The sequence below is a fragment of the Myotis nattereri genome (assembly GCF_964212035.1).
Source record: "Myotis nattereri genome assembly, chromosome: 3".
NCBI classification, from domain to species: domain Eukaryota; kingdom Metazoa; phylum Chordata; class Mammalia; order Chiroptera; family Vespertilionidae; genus Myotis; species Myotis nattereri.
In genome coordinates, this window is record NC_138077.1 from 7,570,108 (window position 1) to 7,590,533 (window position 20,426).

At 52.5% G+C, this 20,426-nt stretch overlaps 1 protein-coding gene across 1 annotated transcript; it reads right to left on the minus strand.

Annotated features, from left to right (window-relative positions):
• Window positions 1-204: 204 nt before the first annotated feature.
• WDR4 (WDR4 tRNA N7-guanosine methyltransferase non-catalytic subunit) lies at window positions 205-19,092 on the minus strand. The gene is made up of 12 exons (XM_081087289.1): window positions 18,950-19,092; window positions 17,207-17,275; window positions 15,633-15,776; window positions 9,328-9,484; window positions 8,635-8,747; window positions 8,129-8,189; window positions 6,824-6,922; window positions 4,985-5,049; window positions 3,988-4,171; window positions 3,048-3,117; window positions 1,012-1,169; window positions 205-743 (listed from the first exon to the last, which is right to left on the minus strand). Exons 1-12 carry the CDS (start codon window positions 19,036-19,038, stop codon window positions 438-440), a joined length of 1,515 nt encoding a protein of 504 aa, XP_080943415.1. The 5' UTR covers window positions 19,039-19,092; the 3' UTR covers window positions 205-437.
• Between the last annotated feature and the right edge of the window lie 1,334 nt (window positions 19,093-20,426).

A 20,426-nucleotide genomic window follows, 5' to 3' on the forward strand; every position in this document is an offset into this window, starting at 1 on the left:
TCAGATCAGTGTTCAAAGTGGCACTTAGGAAAAATGTGAAGCACTCCGGCTTTGATACACAGAACGGTTTGTCTCCAAGCACCTCATGAATCCCACACCAGAAACCTTTTCTCTTCAAATCAAAGAGTGCACTGCTCGGTCACACACAGTACACTCATCAAAAACGGTTTTGCTCAATGTATTCTGAAATTAGCTCCACATGTTGCTGCTAAACATTTCCAGAAGCTGCAAAAGCTCGTCTTTATTGATTGGTGATTTGAATTCAGCTGACACCCTGCTCTTTGTGACGTGTGCAAGGTTCAAATCAATCCATGCACATGTCATCAACCGTTTCCCTGTAGAACTCCCATGTTCTACATGTTCTCACGTCCTGAAAAAGTCCAGTTCTCCGCGGTGTCCGCCAAGCCTGCAGCACGTCTGCAGCTGAGCAGGAGCCCTCACTGCGGGGACGAACACATGGCCAGGCCGGGGAGGAACGGAGACTCCATTCTGCTCAGGCTGATGGCCCGCGTGGGGAGCAGCGCCGTGGAGGACAGTGCCATCCACCCTCCAGAAGGACCGCTGCCGGGAAAATGAAAACGCCCCTCACGCTGCTGTGAAACCATCTGTGGGGTTCCCCTGGAAGGAAGTGTGCCCGGCACGGGTGGCATTATGGGAAGAGGCTCACACGTCCTCCACCATGAAGATGAAGTGCTTCCAGGCAGCGAGCTGCTCACCTGCAGTGTCTCCCCCGTCTGGCTTCCCTGCAACCAGAGGATGATGCTCAAGACACCTCTGTTCAGCGACAGAATGTTCTAGAGCCCGGACACCCTCAGTTACTGGGCCAGCCCAGGAGTCTGGGGAGCTGTATGGACCTCACTGCCACCAAGCGGAGTGGACGGTGATGTGCCCCTTTTCTTCCTCAAAGGGGGCTGCTGGCAAGGAGGGGACAAAAGCTACCCTGCTTCCCGAGGCCAGAAGCCGGCAGCAGGGCTAGGACGCGCCACTCCGGGAGGCCTCCCCGGCCTTCACCTTCTTGGGCTGCCCGTTGGGCCCCGGGGGCGGGTTCTTGTGCCGCTTCCTCCGGAGCTGCTGTTGCAACCTCTCCTCTTTCCTCTTCAGATAAGTGGTCATGTTGTCAAAGGTGGCCTTGTACAGGCCGCTGAAGCCCTCGTCCACGCCAGCAGCGCCTGTGCGGGGGAACGAGAGTAGATGCCAAGTGGGACGGTGGCGCAGGGCAGCGCGGGACGCCGCCTCTAGCGGCGGAATCTGGTGGGCCTGCCAGGCCCGCCCGCAAACGGGAATCCACCGGCAACCACGCAGTCTCTGGGCTTCTGGCACCTTCCCAAGGTGACTCTCACGAGGCCCACCCGCTGTAGCCACACAGCTGGATCTCAGACTCGCTTCCAAGAGAACACAAACTTCTGCTACTCCTGAGACCCCCTCACCCGGCGGGAACTCCACAGGGCCCGTCAGGGAGGCGCAGGCCTGTGCCCACAGGCATGGCCTTCATCTGCCCGCAGGAGTGACCTCCCAGCTCCCTCAGCTCCCCACCCTTCTGTGATTGTCAAGCCTTCCCCGTGCTCTCTCCAAGACCCGCCCCCCAGGAGGGGCCTGTTAGTGATGCTTCCACCCGGTCCCCGACAGTCCTGCTGCAGGTCCTTTCCCAGTGTGGCCCCCGTAACCCCAAACAGCCCCAACCCTTCAACCCTGAGAGAAAGGATGGAACTTAACCCTGGAATCAGAGCCGATGGGCCTCCCGAGAATGCTTCACATGGGGAACGCTCTGCCTGGGGAACACTCTGCCTGGGGAACGCTCTGCCTGGGGAACGCTCTGCCTGGGGAACGCTCTGCATGGAGAATGCTTCACATGGGGAACGCTCTGCCTGGGGAACGCTCTGCCTGGGGAACGCTCTGCCTGGGGAACGCTCTGCCTGGGGAACGCTCTGCCTGGGGAACGCTCTGCCTGGAGAACGCTTCACATGGGGAACGCTCCGCCTGGGGAACGCTCTGCCTGGGGAACGCTCTGCCTGGGGAACGCTCCGCCTGGGGAACGCTCCGCCTGGGGAACGCTCCGCCTGGGGAACGCTCCGCCTGGGGAACGCTCCGCCTGGGGAACGCTCCGCCTGGGGAACGCTCCGCCTGGGGAAGGCTCTGCCTGGAGAATACTTCACATGGGGAACGCTTCGTATGGGAACGCTTCGCATGCACACTGAGATCACTGCTCCCGTAAAGAGACTCTGAATCCACGCTAGGCCCTCTTGAGAGCTCCCAGGAACCCAGACTGGCTTTGCCAGATGTCTCCTGAGCATCAATTTCGTGATTGTAATGAAGGCACCTGAATTCCAGTGCTGAGCTACAAATTCCCCCTCAGACACTGTCGCTTCGAGTCTCTCCCCAAGAGAAGCAGAAGGGAAAACAGCCAAGAGCTGTGTGACTAGGGGTCTGCCTCCTACCAGTGCGGACAGATGGGGTCTCACCGAGTTCTCTCTCCGACAGGTCCCAGCACAGCCACTTCAGCGCTCGCTGTGGGCCCTGTGACAGACAAGGCCCAAGGAACCGACAGCCTCGCCGCCCTCACTGAATGCAGAGGCTGGTGTGGGGGGAACCTGTCTCCTCCCACTGCTCTCCCCGCTCCCCTCAGCTGATGTTCCTGTGAGCACCTGCCCTGGGCTGTGAAACCCCTCAGCGACTCAGAGAGACTGTCCTCACACCTGGTCTCCTGGCCCAGAAACTGCACGCACTGTGCAGCCGCTCCATGCCACCAGCTGGGGCCGTTGGGTGGCTCCGGCTCCCTCTGGGGGCCATAGAGGCACTGGCCCTGCCTTGGGGCCTGCCACCCCAGCTCTGGAGGCAGAAAGGTGGCAGCTGCTCTGACTCAGACCATAGGTCACATGCAGCTGGGCTGTCCTGACAGTCAAACCTGGTTAGTGGGTTACCTCCTTGGTGCCCCCGACAGGGACACACGCACACCCCACACCCCCTATATTCTCACAGCTTCCTACTGTGCACCTCGTCCTAGAATCTGCTTTGTTGGATGTTACCCTGAACACAGGCCGCGCCCTCACCTTCCAGCATGGCCCAGTGCCCGCGGAGCTGCGTGCAGACTTTCTTCACCGTGGCATCTTCAGGCACAGGCTGGGGGGCAAAGGAAAACCTGTATCAGAAGGTGCTGCCGGCACAATAATGGGCAGACCTGCCGTGCCCGGACTGCGGGGCCGGGGAAGAGACCCCGTAAATCTTTACATGATCAGGTGAAGCCGGCTCACCAAACACGGCAGCCACATCTCATCAGGATAAAGCCCATGACAGGAGGGCTGCTGGCACCTCACGTACTGGCTTGTTGGGTGCGACTTTATCTACGAAGCCTGGCAGACCTGACAGGTACCAGCTGGTGGCACTCTGTTCTCTGCCACTTTCCAGATAAAAACCCCTGGAAAGTCAGTGGTTCCTGCAGACACTCAGCCAAGCGAGCGTCTGTAAAGGATGGGAAAGGCACGCTTTTCTGGATCCTTCCCACGGCAGTCCTGCCAGACACGGGACAGGAAGGAGAGGACGCCCCCACTTTCAGGATGTGGGGCTGACTCAGAGAAGGCGCGGGGCTCACTCGCCCACAGCCCACACGCCTTCCTCCAAACCCAGAGGCTCCTCTAGCCAGTGGGACCACTGCCCCAGGCGCAAGGCCATGCTAAGCTGCAAACTTTAAGGATGACACACCAAGTATCAGCTTCTCTGATTAAAAATAATTTTTAAAAAAAGCAGTGTGAGCAGGACAGGAACAGAGAAAACATGCCAGTTTGGGGTGGTGAGCCTCCCAAAGGCCACTGCAGGCTCAGGACACTGGGCAAGTTGGCCGGGGACCCAGCTCCCTTCTCCCGGGCCACAAGTCCCACGACCGCCCACCCAGGACACCCTCAGCATCAAGGCCCGATCAGCGGAAAGGTATGAGAGCTGTGGCCCTCCCCCCACCCCAGGCTCGGGGGACAGCAGGGGCCCAGCACAACTCACTTGCCACTGGCCGTCCACAGGCCTGCAGAGCACGAGGGGGGCTTCCCGGCAGTCCTGCAGCACCCACAGCCCCTGGCTCTCCTCGAAAGCAATGTCCCACACTCTGTGCTGGAAAGACAGCTGCTGCTTGTAAACCAGCTGCCGCCTGGGGGCCTCCAGCTGGAAGAAGTAGACCACAGGGACACTTCCCACGAGAAAGAGAGAGAGAGGGAGATCGTTACAACTCCCACAGCCCACACCGCCAGCAGCTCAGCCTCCGCCCGGCCGGCCCCAGACAGAGGCGCAGTCCTCGCCAACGTGTTGGCTGCAACTGCACAAGACCCTGAGCTAGAAGCACCCAGCTGAGCGCTCCCAGAGCCTGAGCCACAGACTGTGAGGTAAGGACCATCCGAGTCACCAAGTCCTGGGGTCACGTGTTACACACAAGGACCACCAATACAGAACCAGCCATTCCACCTGCAGGCAGCAGGCAGGACACCTCCTGGAGGCACTTCCACCTTCTCTAAACCTGTGTCCTTATTTCTAAGACAAGCTAAGGTGCCCTCCCTAGACTTGTTATGAGGACAAGTAGGAGCAGACACAGGGAAGATGCTCAGGAGGAAGCAGCTAAGGGCGTGTGCTACCTAATCCAGCTCACCAACCACTGGCCTTCAGGGGGGTCTACCGAGACCGCTCTCAGCTGGCACTGGCTGAGGCAGGCTCTACCACAATCGACCCTTAGGGGAGACTGATCACACACAAAAGACCAGTCCCAGGCCTTGCTGTCCATTAAGCCAGTGTGTTTAAATAGCTTGTAAAAGACTGCCCGCCTCTAACCCTCACCCACACGCCACAGCAACTTCAGAAAGGGAGACACATACCCCACCCCGACAGGGAGCTGTGGTCCCAATACACTAACTAAAACCTCCCGAGTTAGGAGACAGAATGTGGGGCCAGTGGAACAATCCATGTGTTCCCTCTCTCACAGGCTGGAGGGGACCAGAAGCCGTGAGCTTACCAATCACACAGCAGCGCCACACCGCTGTCCCGGCTCCAGTAAGTGATCCTGGATGCGGCAAACCTCTGCAAGGAAAGCAGCAGCTGAACTGCACGTCAGGGACCAAGACCCGCCTGTTCCGCTCCCACTGAGCTCGCGCTGCAAGACTGAGTTCCCACACATGTCCCGGATGAGAGAGAGGAGACAGTGCCAGAACTTACCGCAAACTATTGAGGGAAAAGAAAGGCAAGGGCTTGCCCGGCCGGCGTGACTCAGTGGTTGAGCATCGACCTATGAACCAGGGGGTCATGGTTGGATTCCCGGTCAGGGCACATGCCTGGGGTTGCAGGCTTTGAGCTCCAGTATGGGGGTGTACAGGAGGCAGCCAATCACTGATGTTTCTCTCTCCACCTTTGTCTCTCTCTCTCTTCCTCTCTGAAATCAATAAAAATATTTTTACAAAAGAAAGGTAATGATTTCCTGTTTCACAGTAATGCCAACATGCCGGGCACGTGGCAAAAGCCTCTCCATGGTCTGGCCCTCCCTCCAGACAACAGAATGTCTCCAAAACCAACGGAATTGGTCAAAAAGCAAGAATGAAGGGAAGAGAGAACACAAGTGGAAAAGAAGGGGATTATTCAGTACAGACACAACTGCCCTACAAGTGCCCACACGCCCAGCAGGGATGAAACACTGGGCACCAGTCAGAAATGGAAAGGGAAGGGCCTGGCATCCACAAGGCCCGAGCAGGGCAGGCACCTGAGAGGCAAGGCTGCCCCCGATCCTACAGGCTGGGCCGGTGTCACCTTTACAAAGAGCTCACATCAACCTCGCTGCTGGAGCATCAGGTAGAGTGAGGGCACACGGGCGAGAAGTTAGCAGAAAAAAATCAGGCCTGTTTGCTGCAGCTTCCAGGACTGCAGGGTGCAAGCAGGAGGCGCCCATGGGGCAGCAGAGCAACTGGAGCCACTGGCCTGGCCTGGTGGTCACTGCAGGTGCTCAGCTAGAGGTCCTAGGGACCTTGGCCTGGGTCAGCCCCAGCCTGCCCACTTTGAGGACCTGTGAGGGCAGCTGCCATGGAGTGCCTCAGAGTAGACAACGGAAATGAGAAGCCAAGCTAAGGACCCAGCAGACAAGCCCTGCTCTTCACACCCAGGTCTTATCAGACATTCAAGGGAGCAGACTTCCACATGGGGACTGCAGGGGGAAGGGCTTGGTGCCCCTGGGGACAGGCAGAGGGTACCCAGCTCTGCAGGCCTGAGTGGACATGATAGCAGTCCTTCCCTCCCTCCCCACCAGGACCAGGCGGGCCTCTGGGAAGCTGGCAGGGCCGTCCACATGTGACCAACCCGGACCCTGGCTGCACAGGACTAGCTCAGGAGCATCAGAGCTGGGTGCCCACAAACACAGAATCCTGGGGATCTTTCTGAAAGGCAGCCCACACTTTCCCACTGGAAATCTCCTTGGCAACCAAAGACCCAGGCAACCTGAACTGCGGGGTCATGAGATTAATCCATGATGGACAACAAGGAATGCTGGGTGGGTACCAGCCCGCTGCCCAGCTGATAAAACCACAGCAAGGCTCTCTGCTCTAGCCCCACTATTTTTTCCATTTCCAAGTGGATTAGAGGCCGTTCTATAATTAGTTGTTCAAATGCAAACATGGTAAGAATATAAATTATTTCCCACTTACTTGACTAGCTGCCTAGAATTTGAAATACATGATTTCTCCCAAGCTGGAAAAGTTCCAGCTGCACTAACAGCAGAGAAATGTTTCCAACGTAAAACATTTTTTTTCTCAAGACCCGAGTGCCTGGAGAGGCACCCTGCAGCCCCCACAACCCAGACAAACTCGGTTACCTTGTCGCTCTGGGGCCCCGCTGGCTCCTGCAGGCTGGTCAGGTGACAGCAGTGCAGCTCTTGGCCACGTCTGTACTCCCAGAGCCTCAGGGTGCAGTCCTGCACACAAGGACAGGTCAGCATACCTCTCAGGGGCCTGGCACCGCCCCCCGCCGCAAGCACCCAGGCTTCCACCAGGTCGTGGGGATGGTAACTCTGGGACAACCAGAGCGCCCTTTCCAACCAACGGCTCTTTGCTCTAAAGAGCTCATGCAAGTCATTCAGAAAAATGGGCCTGGCCAGTGTGGCTCTGGTTGAGCGTTGACCTATGAACCAGGAAGTCATGGTTCAATTCGAGGTCAGGGCATAAGTCTGGGTTGCAGGCTCAATCCCTAGCAGGGGGCATGCAGGAGGTAGCCTATCAATGATTCTCTCATCACTTATGTTTCTCCCCCCGCCGCCTAAATCAATAAAAATATATTTTTAGCCCTGACTGGTTTGGCTCAGTGGATTGAGCGTCGGCCTGTGGACTGAAGGGTCCCAGGTTCGATTCTGGTCAAGGGTATGTACCTTGGTTGTGGGCATATCCCCAGTAGGGGGTGTGCAGGAGGCAGCTGATCGACGTTTCTCTCTTATCGATGCTTCTAACTCTCCCTCTCCCTTCCTCTCTGTAAAAAATCAATAAAATATATAATAAAAAATAAAAATAAAAATATATTTTTAAAAATATGTTTAAGAGAAAAAAAAAGTCGTGTTTCTTTTTATAGAAAGAAAAATGGGTAACCACACACAGCAAAATGAGCATAGGACACATGGTAACATGATGTCACATGCCAAGCTGTATTTGGGCCAAGCATGCACACACATGAGCATACATGTGCATAAACATACGGGCACATCCATGACCAGGCATTTGCACAAGGAGAAACACATGGGGATACCAAGCAGTGTCAGCAGCAGTGGTGACCAAACCCAGGTCCCTATAGACTCAGAAAGGGTTCCTCCACCAACTGTCTGAAATGGGATCACGATGTTATGACAGATGTAACAACAGCCCTTAGAACGGACTCCCTGCACAAGACCCTCCAGCTCTGCACACCCAGACCGGCATACACACACACACCCAAGTCCACAGCCACAAGCAGGAGCAAGGCCCAGCCAGCTCTAAACTGCAGAAAACAAGCACCATCTAGTGGACGGCCACCAGTGAAGGAGCTCTGACGTCCAAACCACGACTGGGAACAAAGGATAAGCTCTTGGCCGCGAGCATGGCTCTGCTCGGTCACTAGAGGAACCCAGAGGGGCCCGCGGCGGAGTGGCACTCACCCCGGATGAGGACAGAAGCAGCTCAGGGTGGTCGGGCACCACGAAGATGCGGCTCACGAACCTGCAGCACAGAGAAGCAGAGTGAGCCGGTGCTGCTGTGACCTCCGCATGACTCCTGTCACCCCAGAGACAAGCCTGTGCCCCCCAAACCCCTGACCTCCAACAAAACTGATATGAGTAACATGGTGATGGCCGTGTGGATAGTGATAAGGAGGCTGGGAGCTCGCTGGCCGTGTATTCTCAGAAACCCAACAACACAACAGCCTCCACCAAGGGCGGCCCCCAGACCCAATGAAGCCCGGCCACCCTGCTGGACAGACCCATGTGTGCTCCTCTCAGCTGCCTGCACCCAGCACCAGCCGCCTTCCATGCCAGGGGGAGACACGGAAGACAGTGGGGGATGGAGAACCAGCAACACTGCCCAGAGGCCAGACTCAGACCAGCTGTCCCTCAGCCTGAGGCACCACCTCTCCCCAGACACCAGCTCAGGGCAGAAGGAGACTCACTCAGTGTGCCCCAGGCAGAAGGACTCGATGTTGTGCGGTGCCAAGGCCCAGCTCACCCGGATCTTCTCGTCCCGGTCAGCAGTGAGGACGTAGCGGTCGTCAGGACTCAAGGCCTGTATGAGGGGTGAGAAAGGGCAGATCCAGTCACAGGACAGCCAGAGCCACTCCCCTCCACCACCGCCCCTCAGACATTATCTACAGCCCCCATTCCATATCCATGAAGACACCATCTCAACACAACTCCTACTGCCACCCATGCTTCCTGTCTCCAGCACCGAGTCACCTTCTCCCTCCTATTTCACAGTCGCCAAGTCCTGACTCCCCCTATTATGCCTGCGTGTCCCCGTGGGAACCCACCCCAGGTCCACCACCCACGGCTACAGCCCAGCCCTCACTGGGACAGCTCCTGGCTCAGGAGTTGGAAGGACACCATGGAGATGCCCCTGAAGCATGAAGGATGAACTCTGACTCATGACTGCGCCCTCCACCGCATCGCCCTGACCTGGGCTGACCTCACGTCCGGAACAACCCAGTGCCTTCCTCACTCGCCCGCTGTCAGCCTCACCTGCCTGGATCCCAATCCTCCTGCTCATGTATGTGCAGAGGGCTGTCCCTGCCACAGGAAGACCCCCGCCGCCGCCCCACCTGAGCCCGACCACAGCAGAGTTAATAAGCACTTCGACCACCACATACCACATCCAGCAGCATCGACAGGTGCCCAAGTTCAAGTTTGCCGCATTCGTTCGGCTCCAGCACTGAAAAGGAGTAAACGTCCCCAGACTTGTCTGCCACCAAAACCTTCTCCTCAGAGGCCGTGAATGTCAGGGCCGTGCACCTCCTCACCACGGTCCTAGGAGGCCAGAGAGATGCCCAAGGTTGGCTGATAGACGGACACAGGTCAATGCCAGATCCTGCAACAGGCCTGCAAGCCGTGCGCTCCCAGCATGTGGAACTCCAGATGTCAGCTTGAAATGGAAACTGAAGCCTAAAGGAATTAGGACCCCAACACACCATCCAAACAGGCCACCAGTGAAAAAGGAAGACTGACTTCCAAACCATGACACAAGGACAGAAAGGCCTGGAGGAGGCCGCCCAGGCTTCGCTCCAGAGGAACCAGCAGGCCTGAGGACCGCAGGAGGAGGCACAATAAACATGGTAAAAACAACAACAAGAGAGACAATCAGGCTCCGGGTAAGATGCCTCAAAATTCTCCCAGCCCTGTGATTTCAACAATGGCTGTGCCCACTCTAATAGGCCAATTAAGCAGCTGTGACAGCCCAGCCACAGCGCTCTGGGGGAGCAGCTAGGACAGTCCTCCAGGAGCTGGGCTGGCATCCAAGGAGCTCGGCCACCCCAGAGAATCCAGCCCCACCTTCACCCCACCCCCCACGCAGCATCCCTCCCATCCAGCTTCTGCCAGACTCCGCATCATGTCCCTTTGTCTCGCACCAGATGGCGGCTTTCAGCTGCTCGGGCTAAATTGGGCCTGGCGATGATTCCAGGATGCAGCTGAGTTTTACAGAGTAGGCTTAGGGCATTGGGTCCAGGGGATTCAGGTAGCAGAAGGGAGAGGAAGGGCAGGTCATAGGACAGGACAGTTAGGAGGCCTCTGGACTTCCCCAGGGGAAAGTACCCTGGGGAAGGCAGAGGCCACAGCAATCTTCAACCTATACAGGGTCTCCTACACAAGGTCTAAAATACAGGGTCTCCTATACAGGCCCTCGTATACAGGGCCTCGTATACTGGACCTCGTATACAGGGCCTCGTATACAGGACCTCGTATACAGGGCCTCGTATACAGGGCCTCGTATACAGGGCCTCGTATACAGGGCCTCGGCACCCTCCCCTCCCTTCATGGAGTGCCTGGGTTCAAAAGCTCCCCCATAGCACACATCTCAGCAGCCACACTCCCCATCTTTAGGCCCCTGAGGGTAGAAAAAACCCAGATCTGATGTCCAGAGACGCTGCCTTTTCCAGGGCTTTTATTATTGGGATACAGGTGTTTTATAAAATGGTGTGGTTTCATAAGATTTCTCATTAACACATCAGAAATGTAAGATACCAAAACAGAAAACATCATGTCCTCATTTTTTATTCAAAAAACCTTGTTTTTCTGGCCTCCGTTCTGAGCCTGAAGTTCTTCTGACGTGCCCAGTTCACAGGTTCTCTGCCCTTTGTTACTCTAAACTTTACCTTGAAAAATGTCATTGTTACCCAAAATTTCCTTCTCAGCTTTTCCTCAAAACTCTCCAAGGTGAAGTTTTAAAGCAACTGCAGTTAGGTCATGCCCGCTTGGAGAGCTGTAAATTACCACAGTAGGACACACTGTGTAATCGGAGGAACCAAAGAAGCTGTCCTCACCTCCCTGATCCCATCCACCCCCAGACTCTGCACTGGTCAAGTCCTGCCGCACAGAAACCACAGACCTGCAGCAGACATAGGCCCCAGGCTTTGAAAAGTATGCCGGCAACGCAAATGCCAGGAACAGGCTCACCCAGCCTCCACGCTGAGCTACCGAAAGGCCATGTGAAAGTAACCGGTGTAGATGGGCTCCTCTACCGCAATGGGAAACCTGAGTTCCCTAATACACAACCAAATGAGAAGGGGAGCAACCCAGAGGGAAAGCAAAGCTCATACCGAGAAGCCAGCGACAAGACACCGGTTCTTAAGAATAAAATGTGCTCCCCTCACTCACACTTAAGTACACAGGACACCAACTTCCTTCTATCTGACTGTCTAGTCACCAGGTTCCATACCACCTGTGCTGTCCAGGGTAGGAAAGGCACCTTACAGCCTGGGAGGAGGAGACAGAGCCCCTTGGAAGGCAATCTGGGATTCTCTACCTAGATTACAATGCACCTATCTTTTGACCAGGCAACTCATTTTTGGAACTTCTCCTACAGATAAATGAGATTTTTTATGTTTGGGAACACAGAGACACCAGGGACACAGACACAGAGGGACAATGTTGTGAGAAGGCAGTAAGAGGACAGCCATCTACAAGCCAAGGAGAAAGGCCTCCGGGAAAGCCCTGCCGACAACTTGATCTCAGAATCCCAGCACCAGACTGTAAGGAAGAACCGCCTGGCTTTTTCAGGCCGTGGTGTCTGTCGCGGAGGCCCAAGCAGGGTAAGACAGCGGCCATCCTCTGTGCTTGCTTTCACTGGCTTGCTTCTCTCTGCCTTGCTTCCCATCCTCACATCCCTCCCTCCTTCCCACAGGTGGTGGGAGCAACTCAAAACCAAGGCCAAGTACAAGGGTCCCTGTTGGGGAAGCTCAGTCAGACCCGAAGGCCCCTTATAGTATTTACCGCAAATCCTGGAAGCACTTATCTCCCATAACCTAAATACTGGCTAATGTCCTAGCTATTTTGGCAAGAAGATGATGCCTAACAGGCCTTTCAAGTTAAGGATGCTGTGAATTCATAGCAGTCAGCTACAAAAAGTGATTCATTTTATCATTTACTAGTAGCCCGGTGCACGAAATTCGTTCACATTAAAAAGGAATTAATTGCCCTAACTGGTTTGGCTCAGTGGATAGAGCATCGGCCTTCGGACTCAAGGATCCCGGGTTCGATTCCAGTCAAGGGCATGTACCTTGGCTGCGGGCACATCCCCACTGGGGAGTGTGCAGGAGGCAGCTGATCGATGTTTCTAACTCTCTATCCCTCTCCCTTCCTCTCTGTAAAAAATCAATAAAATATATTTTTTTAAAAAAGGGAATTAATTAGCAGAGGTATTTTAACATTGCTATTTTCCCTTTCTCTATAATAGAAGTGTGAGAGATGAAAGGAAATTAGTAAAATGTATACGAAAATAATATATAAATGTATTAATAAACAGTAACAAAAGGATATAACAACAACAGAGGCATGATATAAAAATGACAAAAATATGATATGAAAACAACATGACATAAAAACAAGTGATGCAAACGATGACTGATAGTGATTAAACTTATTCTAATATCTCCCTGTATACCACATTAAGAGTAAAAACACTTTCAGAGTGCTTGACTAATTTCCCTTGTGATGAAGTACTTAGAACTTTAACTGTAACATCACATGCTCTTCAAACTTGAGAGAAAGCAACATATAACTGACCATGTGCAAAAACGGGTTCAGGTAGGAACATGCCTACTGTCTAGAGTTTGTCTTGTGATTTATTAATAGTCATCACAAATGCTGGCATCACGGGAAACCGTCGTCGAATCAATTTAAATGGGAGGCCAGTGTCAGATGGGGACAAATTAATTATTGGAATCAGAACAGCCTCTCCCTCTGCAGATCCTGTTAATATTTCAGCTTCAATAATGTTAGGTCATAATCTTTTGATAATAAATCTGGTACCATTACAAAGACCCCATTTACTATTGAGATTTCTCAATAGCATGATGATTGCACCCACTTTCAATTTTAATTTATGACACGGCATTCCCAAAGGAGTAATACTATTCAGAAATTCGATGGGGAAATTTCCCTTTGTTTCTTTGTTATGGGGTGGGGCCACAACATTAGTAACAAAGAAACAGAATTAAAACTTCATTGTGGGGAGCCGCTACAGTGTTTTGGGCAGGTTCAAGCCTTGGACTGATGAGAGGGCATAGTCCTCTCATTGCCACGTGCAAGTCCCAGCTTGGAGGGCAGGGCCCTCCCAGCACAATTATAGCCAACAGCCATAGTTGTAAGCTTGAACCTATGGTCGAACACGTGGCCCCACGTGCCTGAGTGAGGTGGGCTTGATAGAGTTCAGGTGCATGTAGTTGAGTAGGATTGAAACCCAGGAGAATATTGTAAACATCTTGGTCACGCCCTTACTTTGCCTCGTAGCATCTGCTATAAACTAAAGGCATGGCTGTGGGCGTGGTCGCTGTCTCTCAGAGAAGCAGCGTCCCACTGAGACCCAGCTTTCATTCTCTTGTCTGTCTTTTCTAAGCCTTTCAGCTGCCCCACTCAGGTTCACCCCGTGCTGGCGTGGTACACTTTAGAAAGATCTGCCTCCTCACTCCCAGGGTGGGTTCCTGCTTCAAACTCTGCCCTTACAGGAAACAGCTTGGGGGAGGGCGCAGCCATTGCCAAGACAACCCCTGTAGGACTGACTTCCTTCTGCTCGGTCACTGTTCATCTGTATGTGACGAACACCACCCATGGTTTTTATATAAGTAGACTAGAGGCCCAGTGCACAAAAATTTGTGCACTCGAGGGGAGGGAGTCCCTCAGCCTGGCCTGTGCCCTCTCGCAGTCTGGGACCCCTGGGGGGTGACCACTTGCTGGCTTAGGCCTGCTCCCCGGGGGATTGGGCCTAAGATGGCAATCAGACATCCCTCTGGCAGCCCGGCAACCCTCGGGGGATGTCCATTTGCCAGCGGGGAGCAGACCTAAGCTGCAGTCAGACATTCTTAGCGCTGCTGAGGAGGCAGGAGAAGCTCCCACCACCACCACTGTACTGGCAGCAATCAGCCTGACTTGTGCCTGAGCAGAGCTCCCCCCTGTGAGAGCGCCCTGACCACCAGAGGGCAGCTCCTGCATTGAGCGTCTGCCCTCTGGTGGTCAGTGTTTATCATAGTGACCAGTCATTCCCAGTTTTTCTGCTGTTAGGGTCAGTTTGCATATTACCCTTTTACTATATAGGATAGAGGCCTGGTGCACAGGTGGGGGCCGGCTGGTTTGCCCTGAAGGGTGATCCGGATTAGGGTGGGGGTCCCGCTTGGGTGCCTGGCCAGCCTGGATGACAGGCTGATGGCTGTTTGCAGCTGGTCACACTCCCTTCAGGGTGGGGGTCCCCACTGGGGTGTGTGGCCAGTCTAGGTGAGGGGCTGAGGGCCGTTTTCAGGCTGGCGGGCAACTGAAGCTCCCAGCCTCTTTTTTTTTATTCTGAGATTTATTTACCTTCTATAGCTGTCACTGGAGCTAAGAGCCAGCTCCAGCTCTGAGGCCCGGCCCCAGCTCTGAGGCCGCGGCTGGCTGAAAGCAGGTATCTGGGTTTGTTTAGCTTCTATAATTGAAACTCTGTTGCCATCACTGGCGCTCTAAGCTCTGAGGCCGTGGCCAGCTGAAAGCAGGTATCTGGGGTTTGTTTAGCTTCTATAATTGAAACATTGTTGCTTCCGGAGCTCAGAGCTGGGCCATGGCAGGAGGGGAACCTTGGCTTCCTTCATCACTGGAGCAAGCAAGCCTCATGTTCGCTTCAGCTGCATGGCTGCCGGCCACCATCTTTGTTGGCAGTTAATTTGCATATCCTGCTGATTAGCCCATGGGAAGCGTGTCGGAGGTACGGTTAATTACCATGTTCGTCTATTATTAGATAGGATAACCTGCATACATGGCAGCAAACATTTATGTTACTCTTCTGGGAAACTCTAACTGCCTGTGGGGAGAACTGGAGAGAGGAGGTGGAGGGAGATTTGCAATTCACTGTACATCCTGTATCCTTGTGCTTAATCTGTCTTTTAAAGCTTTTAAGTCATCCTATTATGGCCATCTATTGCCTGATATATGGTAACACACATAAGATAAAAATGAATACTGATACCAGGCTTTATTTTTAACCTGAATGGAACACAGGGCAGAAAGGGTATTCCTTGCTTGTGATGTCACCTGGAATTTGGCTTTTTATTCTTCTCTTAAGAAATGAGATGAAATAAAAATTTAAAAAGCATAGCTGTCCCCAACACAAAGGGAAATTCCTTAGTCTTGGTCATTTAGTAATTCAAACATTATAACCGGCATGTGTTTTCTCTGATTATCAAGGGACAATTAAACCCTGCAGCCTCAGGGAAGACAGAATGAGGGGACAGGGGCTGACTCCGCCCTTCCAAACCAAGTGGGATCAGCTTCCAGGCTCCTGGCAGCAGATACGAGTGAGGACCATGTCCCCACCCATCACAGGCCCTGGGCATGTTAGTTGTGTATTATAATCGTTACTGTCACTATTGTTACTGGCAAGCAAGTGTAAGTTGTGTGTTCAACAGGGTAATTATTCAACATTAGCATTTCATACCTGACACTCAGACATTGCCATGGTTTTGTACGGAAAAGAATCAGACGCTTACTGTCATCGGTTAAAGCAAAATAGCTGCCAGACTTGGAGAAGGTGGACGCCAGGATCGTGTCACTCCCCTTCTCCACGGGCTGTCCGTCCTCCCTAAGAAAGGAGAGGAGAATGGTGAGGCCTTAGCTGAGAAATAAGGCTGCATTCCTCTAGGCCAGCCTTGTTCATTTTTAATGTGAACAGAGGTAGAAAACGCCATGAGGTTCATGCAGCCAGACTATCAGACATATTAGGGGAACATGGGGAGGTTCAAACAGTTCTAACATTTAAGGAGTAAAAGCTAACTAACAGAACAATTTCTCAGTGTACACACCAAAATGAAAAGAGCTGAGATGGAAGGACCCACATGGTCCACTCCCTCATGGACATGAACTAATCAAGACTAGAGGCAGGAGCCCAGCTGGTGTGGCTCAGTGGTTGAGCATCAACCTATGATCCAGGAGATCCTGGTTCGATTCCTGGTCAGGGCACATGCCCAGTTTGCAGGCTCCATATCCAGTAGGGGGTGTGCAGGAGGCAGCCAATCAATGATTCTCTCTCATCACTGATGTTTCTATTTCTCTCTCCCTCTCCCTTCCTCTCTGAAATCAATGAAAATATACTTAAAAAAAAAAAAAAAAAGACTAGAGGCAGGGATTAAATAATAATAATAATTTTTTAAAAGCTGAGCTACAGCCGAGACCGGTTTGGCTCAGTGGACAGAGCGTCGGCCTGCGGACTGAAAGGTCCCGGGTTCGATTCCGGTCGGGGGCATGTGCCTGGGTTGCGGGCATATCCCCAGTGGGGGATGTGCAGGAGGCAGCTGGTTGATGTTTCTCTCTCATTGATGTTTCTAACTCTCTATCTCTCTCCCTTCCTCTCTGTAAAAAATCAATAAAATATATTTAAAAAAAAAAAAAAAAAAAGCTGAGCTACAGGACCAATTCTAGTAAAGAAAGTCACCAGATAAAATCATCACACTCTGCTTTTCTTACCTTCCAATTAGCCAAGTTAATGTCATGCAACTGCCCCCAATGCACTTAAAACTGACTGCAATATTTCAAAGTGCCAATAAGAACGTTATTGACGCCGAAACCGGTTTGGCTCAGTGGATAGAGCGTTGGCCTGCGGACTGAGAGGTCCCGGGTTCGATTCCGGTGAAGGGCATGTACCTGGGTTGCGGGCACATCCCCGGTGGGGGATGTGCAGGAGGCAGCTGATCGATGTTTCTCTCTCATCGATGTTTCTAACTCTCTATCTCTCTCCCTTCCTCTCTGTAAAAAATCAATAAAATATATTTAAAAAAAAAAAAAAAAAGAACGTTATTGACAAAAACTAATTAAAAGTACTTAGAAAAGTCCTAATATTCTTAACGCCTAATTTGAAAATCCCACATTTCTTTCCTGAGGTACCCAGTTTTCTGCACAGCAAGGTAAAGAGAAATGAAAAATTCAGTGAGAAGACATCAATCTCCTTCTTAGGCTACCAGGGCCCATAACTCAAACCATGAATCGAGTCCTGAAGACACTTCCCCACTATCTCACCCTTTATTTTCTTGTGACTTCTTTTCTGCAGTACTGCAATCATATGTGAAGAGGCTGCCGTCGTCATCACTGAACAAAAACAATAGAAAGATTGTTAAAAAGTACTTTGTTAATTCAAATGCTCATTTCTTTTATTTCCCTGTAACAGAAAAATATTTGCCTACTCATTAAGCTAAGGGTCTCAGCCACAACAGGTAACTGTCTGGGTTCGCTACCTCAGGCAACAGTTATGGAGCTTTATCCGCCTAATCTCTATTTGGACTTGGCATACACAATGGGCATGGTTCTGAACAAAAATCCGTTTAGTAAAATAAGTGAGAACAAAAGTCAACGGGACATATCCTCCTCTTTCAGGCACTAGCACATCAATGTAAAATGGTTCTGTTTGAAGAAATGTGTTCTGATATTGTTTTCAGTGGGTTCCTTGTAGCAAATTCAAAACTGCCATTTCTAGTTTAGAAAAATGTCTCACCTGCCCCAAAAAAAGCTCCCTTGGCTGCCAAGCACTGACCAATACAGGATCCACCCACCTTCGCCATTAAACCCTAAGTTCTCTACTATATATTACCCCCAGCCCCTTCTAGCACACGGAAGGCATCTTGTACAAATGTACAGCCTTTACAGTGACTGCGTTCTAAACTCTTCACAGGGGGCACTGGAGCACAGAAAAGAGAAGTAGTCCTCCATGTGAGAAACTGTGCGGGCCCTAGGCAGCAGGCAGGTGGATGTCTCCCTGTGGCATGTGTGGGACACGTGAGCCTGGAAAACAAAGTAATCTGGGATACGTGACAGGTCTGGGAGGAAATCTTTGTGAGATCTAAATTTAACATTGATTTGGGAGTTCTGAAACCAGGACACTGAACAGGGAGCACTGATAGTGCATTTGTTAGGCACGTTGTCTGTTTCAAGCATGAGAATCAAAACCCCGAGAAAAGAAACAGGGGCCGAAACGGACCGTTACTAACATCCCCCAAGCTCCTGGAGCAACAAACATTTCCTGAGTTAAAAATCCCAAGCGCTGTGTCCACACTGGGGAACCATAGGGAAAGAACGTTAAATTAGGGAAAGCAGCCCTGGCTGGTTTGGCTCAGTGCATAGGGCGTAGGCCTGTGGGCTGAAAGGTCCCGGGTTCTATTCCGGTCAAGGGCACATGCCTGCGTGGCGGGCTCGGGCCCCAGTGGGGGGCGTTCAGGAGACCGCCAATCAGTGGTTCTCTCTCATCATTGATGTTTCTATCTCTCCCTCGAATCCGGAAGAGCCAGTGGGGCGGGGTCCACAGATGGAGAGGAGTGAGCGGCGCCACCGCAGGACCAGGGAGCCAGAGGGAGGGCGCCCCCAGGAGCCAACCCCTCCGACCAGCCGGCCTTCCTCCCCGCGCTCGGGTCTGCCGGGCGTCCCCGGGACCCGCTTTGGCCCCATCCAGCCCCACATCGCCCCACGCACCTGGGCTCCATCTGCCCCCCTCAGAACCCAGCCCAGACCCACGCAGACCAGCCATCGAGGGGGCGGGGCCCTGGACACGTGGCCAGGGGGACGGCCGGGGCGGCTCTAGGGAGAAGGGCTGCAAGGAACCGGGGCAGGCACGCTGCCAGGCCGAGGAGGCAGAGGAGGCCCGCAGGCAGCGGCGGGACTCCCGCGGGGCACCCCGGCACGAGCGCAGCCCCAGGCGCAGGGAAATCCGGGGTCTCCAGGCCCCGAGCGCGCCCGCAGCCTGGCTCCCTGCTCCACGCCCAGACGCCTTACCTGCTCGCCGTGGTGGTGGCCAGGAGCCGGCTGCCTCCCCGCACCACCAGCGCCCGCCCGCACAGAGCCAGCCCCGCGGAACTCGCCATGAGCCCAGCCGTCGCGCTCGTACCCACGTGCGCCGCCCAGCGCCCCTGCCCCGCCGCGCCGGAAAGTGACGTTGCGCGCAGGCGCAGCGAGGTGACAGGGCCCCGGGGACAGCGCCCACCCGGGCATGCGTAGAAGGTGTGCTCTCGCTCTCTCTCCATCCTCCAAACCGGGTTCCTGTCTCTTGGCGACTCGGGGTGTGTCGCTGACCAGAGGCGTCCGGGGGAATACGCGGCACACGCGATAATGTTGTCTTTTCCTCCAGACCGAATGGGCGGCTCTGAATTCTAATCATGCACCATGAAACTACATCAGGTCTGGCCCCACGCGACACGGAGCAATGCATAAAAGAAAACTTAAAGAACTGTGCTTGGCGAGCAGATGTTAGCACAACTCAATCATTTGGATCTTTTTGAGATGCTAAGTCACTTGCCTCACACTTTGAATTCTTACAGTACTTGTGCAAACAAGATTGCTGTGCCTCAAGATCTTTTTCTTATCAAATTCCATGATAACCCATATCTTGCTTTTTAATTTTAATCAAGTCTGAGTTGAAATGTTTTTAAGCTAAGTCTTATTTTCACAATCTTTCCTTTTTTATGTCTCTTCTGGTACTACTTATTTTGTTCTGTGCTATTAGACATTAACGTTTGCCTGCAAAAGTATTGTTTAAGTGGATTTTATCGTCATTACTCTTATATATAGGTAAACTATAAATTTCATCATTACTATGATGCATTGATATTTTACTATCTAATTATCTTAGCATATTAACCCAAAACCCACAACTTGAATTTCAGTTCTGTGTAATTTGTCTGTTGTTGTTTTTTAATTTCTTAATATGGCTAGTTAAATTATCACCAAGTTTTCACTTCTATGAAATGTTAAAAACAATGAGGGGGTATATTAATCATTTACAGCTTTGATAAAAATGGAGAATTATTTGATTTCATACCATCTCTCTTGGTAAGTGTTAGGTCACCGAAGGAGGAACACACTAGGCCAGAGTGGTGAGGGATTACAAATTTATTTTATTCGATCAGCCCCCAGTGATGGGAGTCAGCGGCTTTTAAAAGACTTTTGGCGGGCTTTTTTTCTGGGTGGAGACTTCTTTATGAAAACCCGGAGTGGTCACCACAAGTGAAATGTGGTCAAAGGGAATGTCCATAGTGAAATGACCTGAAAAGCCAGCTCCTGGGAGAGGGGTATCAATTCAATTGTGCGATCAAACCTAACAGTAATTTTCTCAAAGAAAGTAGCTGTGCTATTAGTAACTCTATCTGCTATCCACTGCCATAATAATGCATGACAAGCACAACATTTTGTGACCTAAAACAGCATTTACTTAGCTCGATTCTGTGCGTTGGCTGTCTGGGCTGCACTTAGCTGA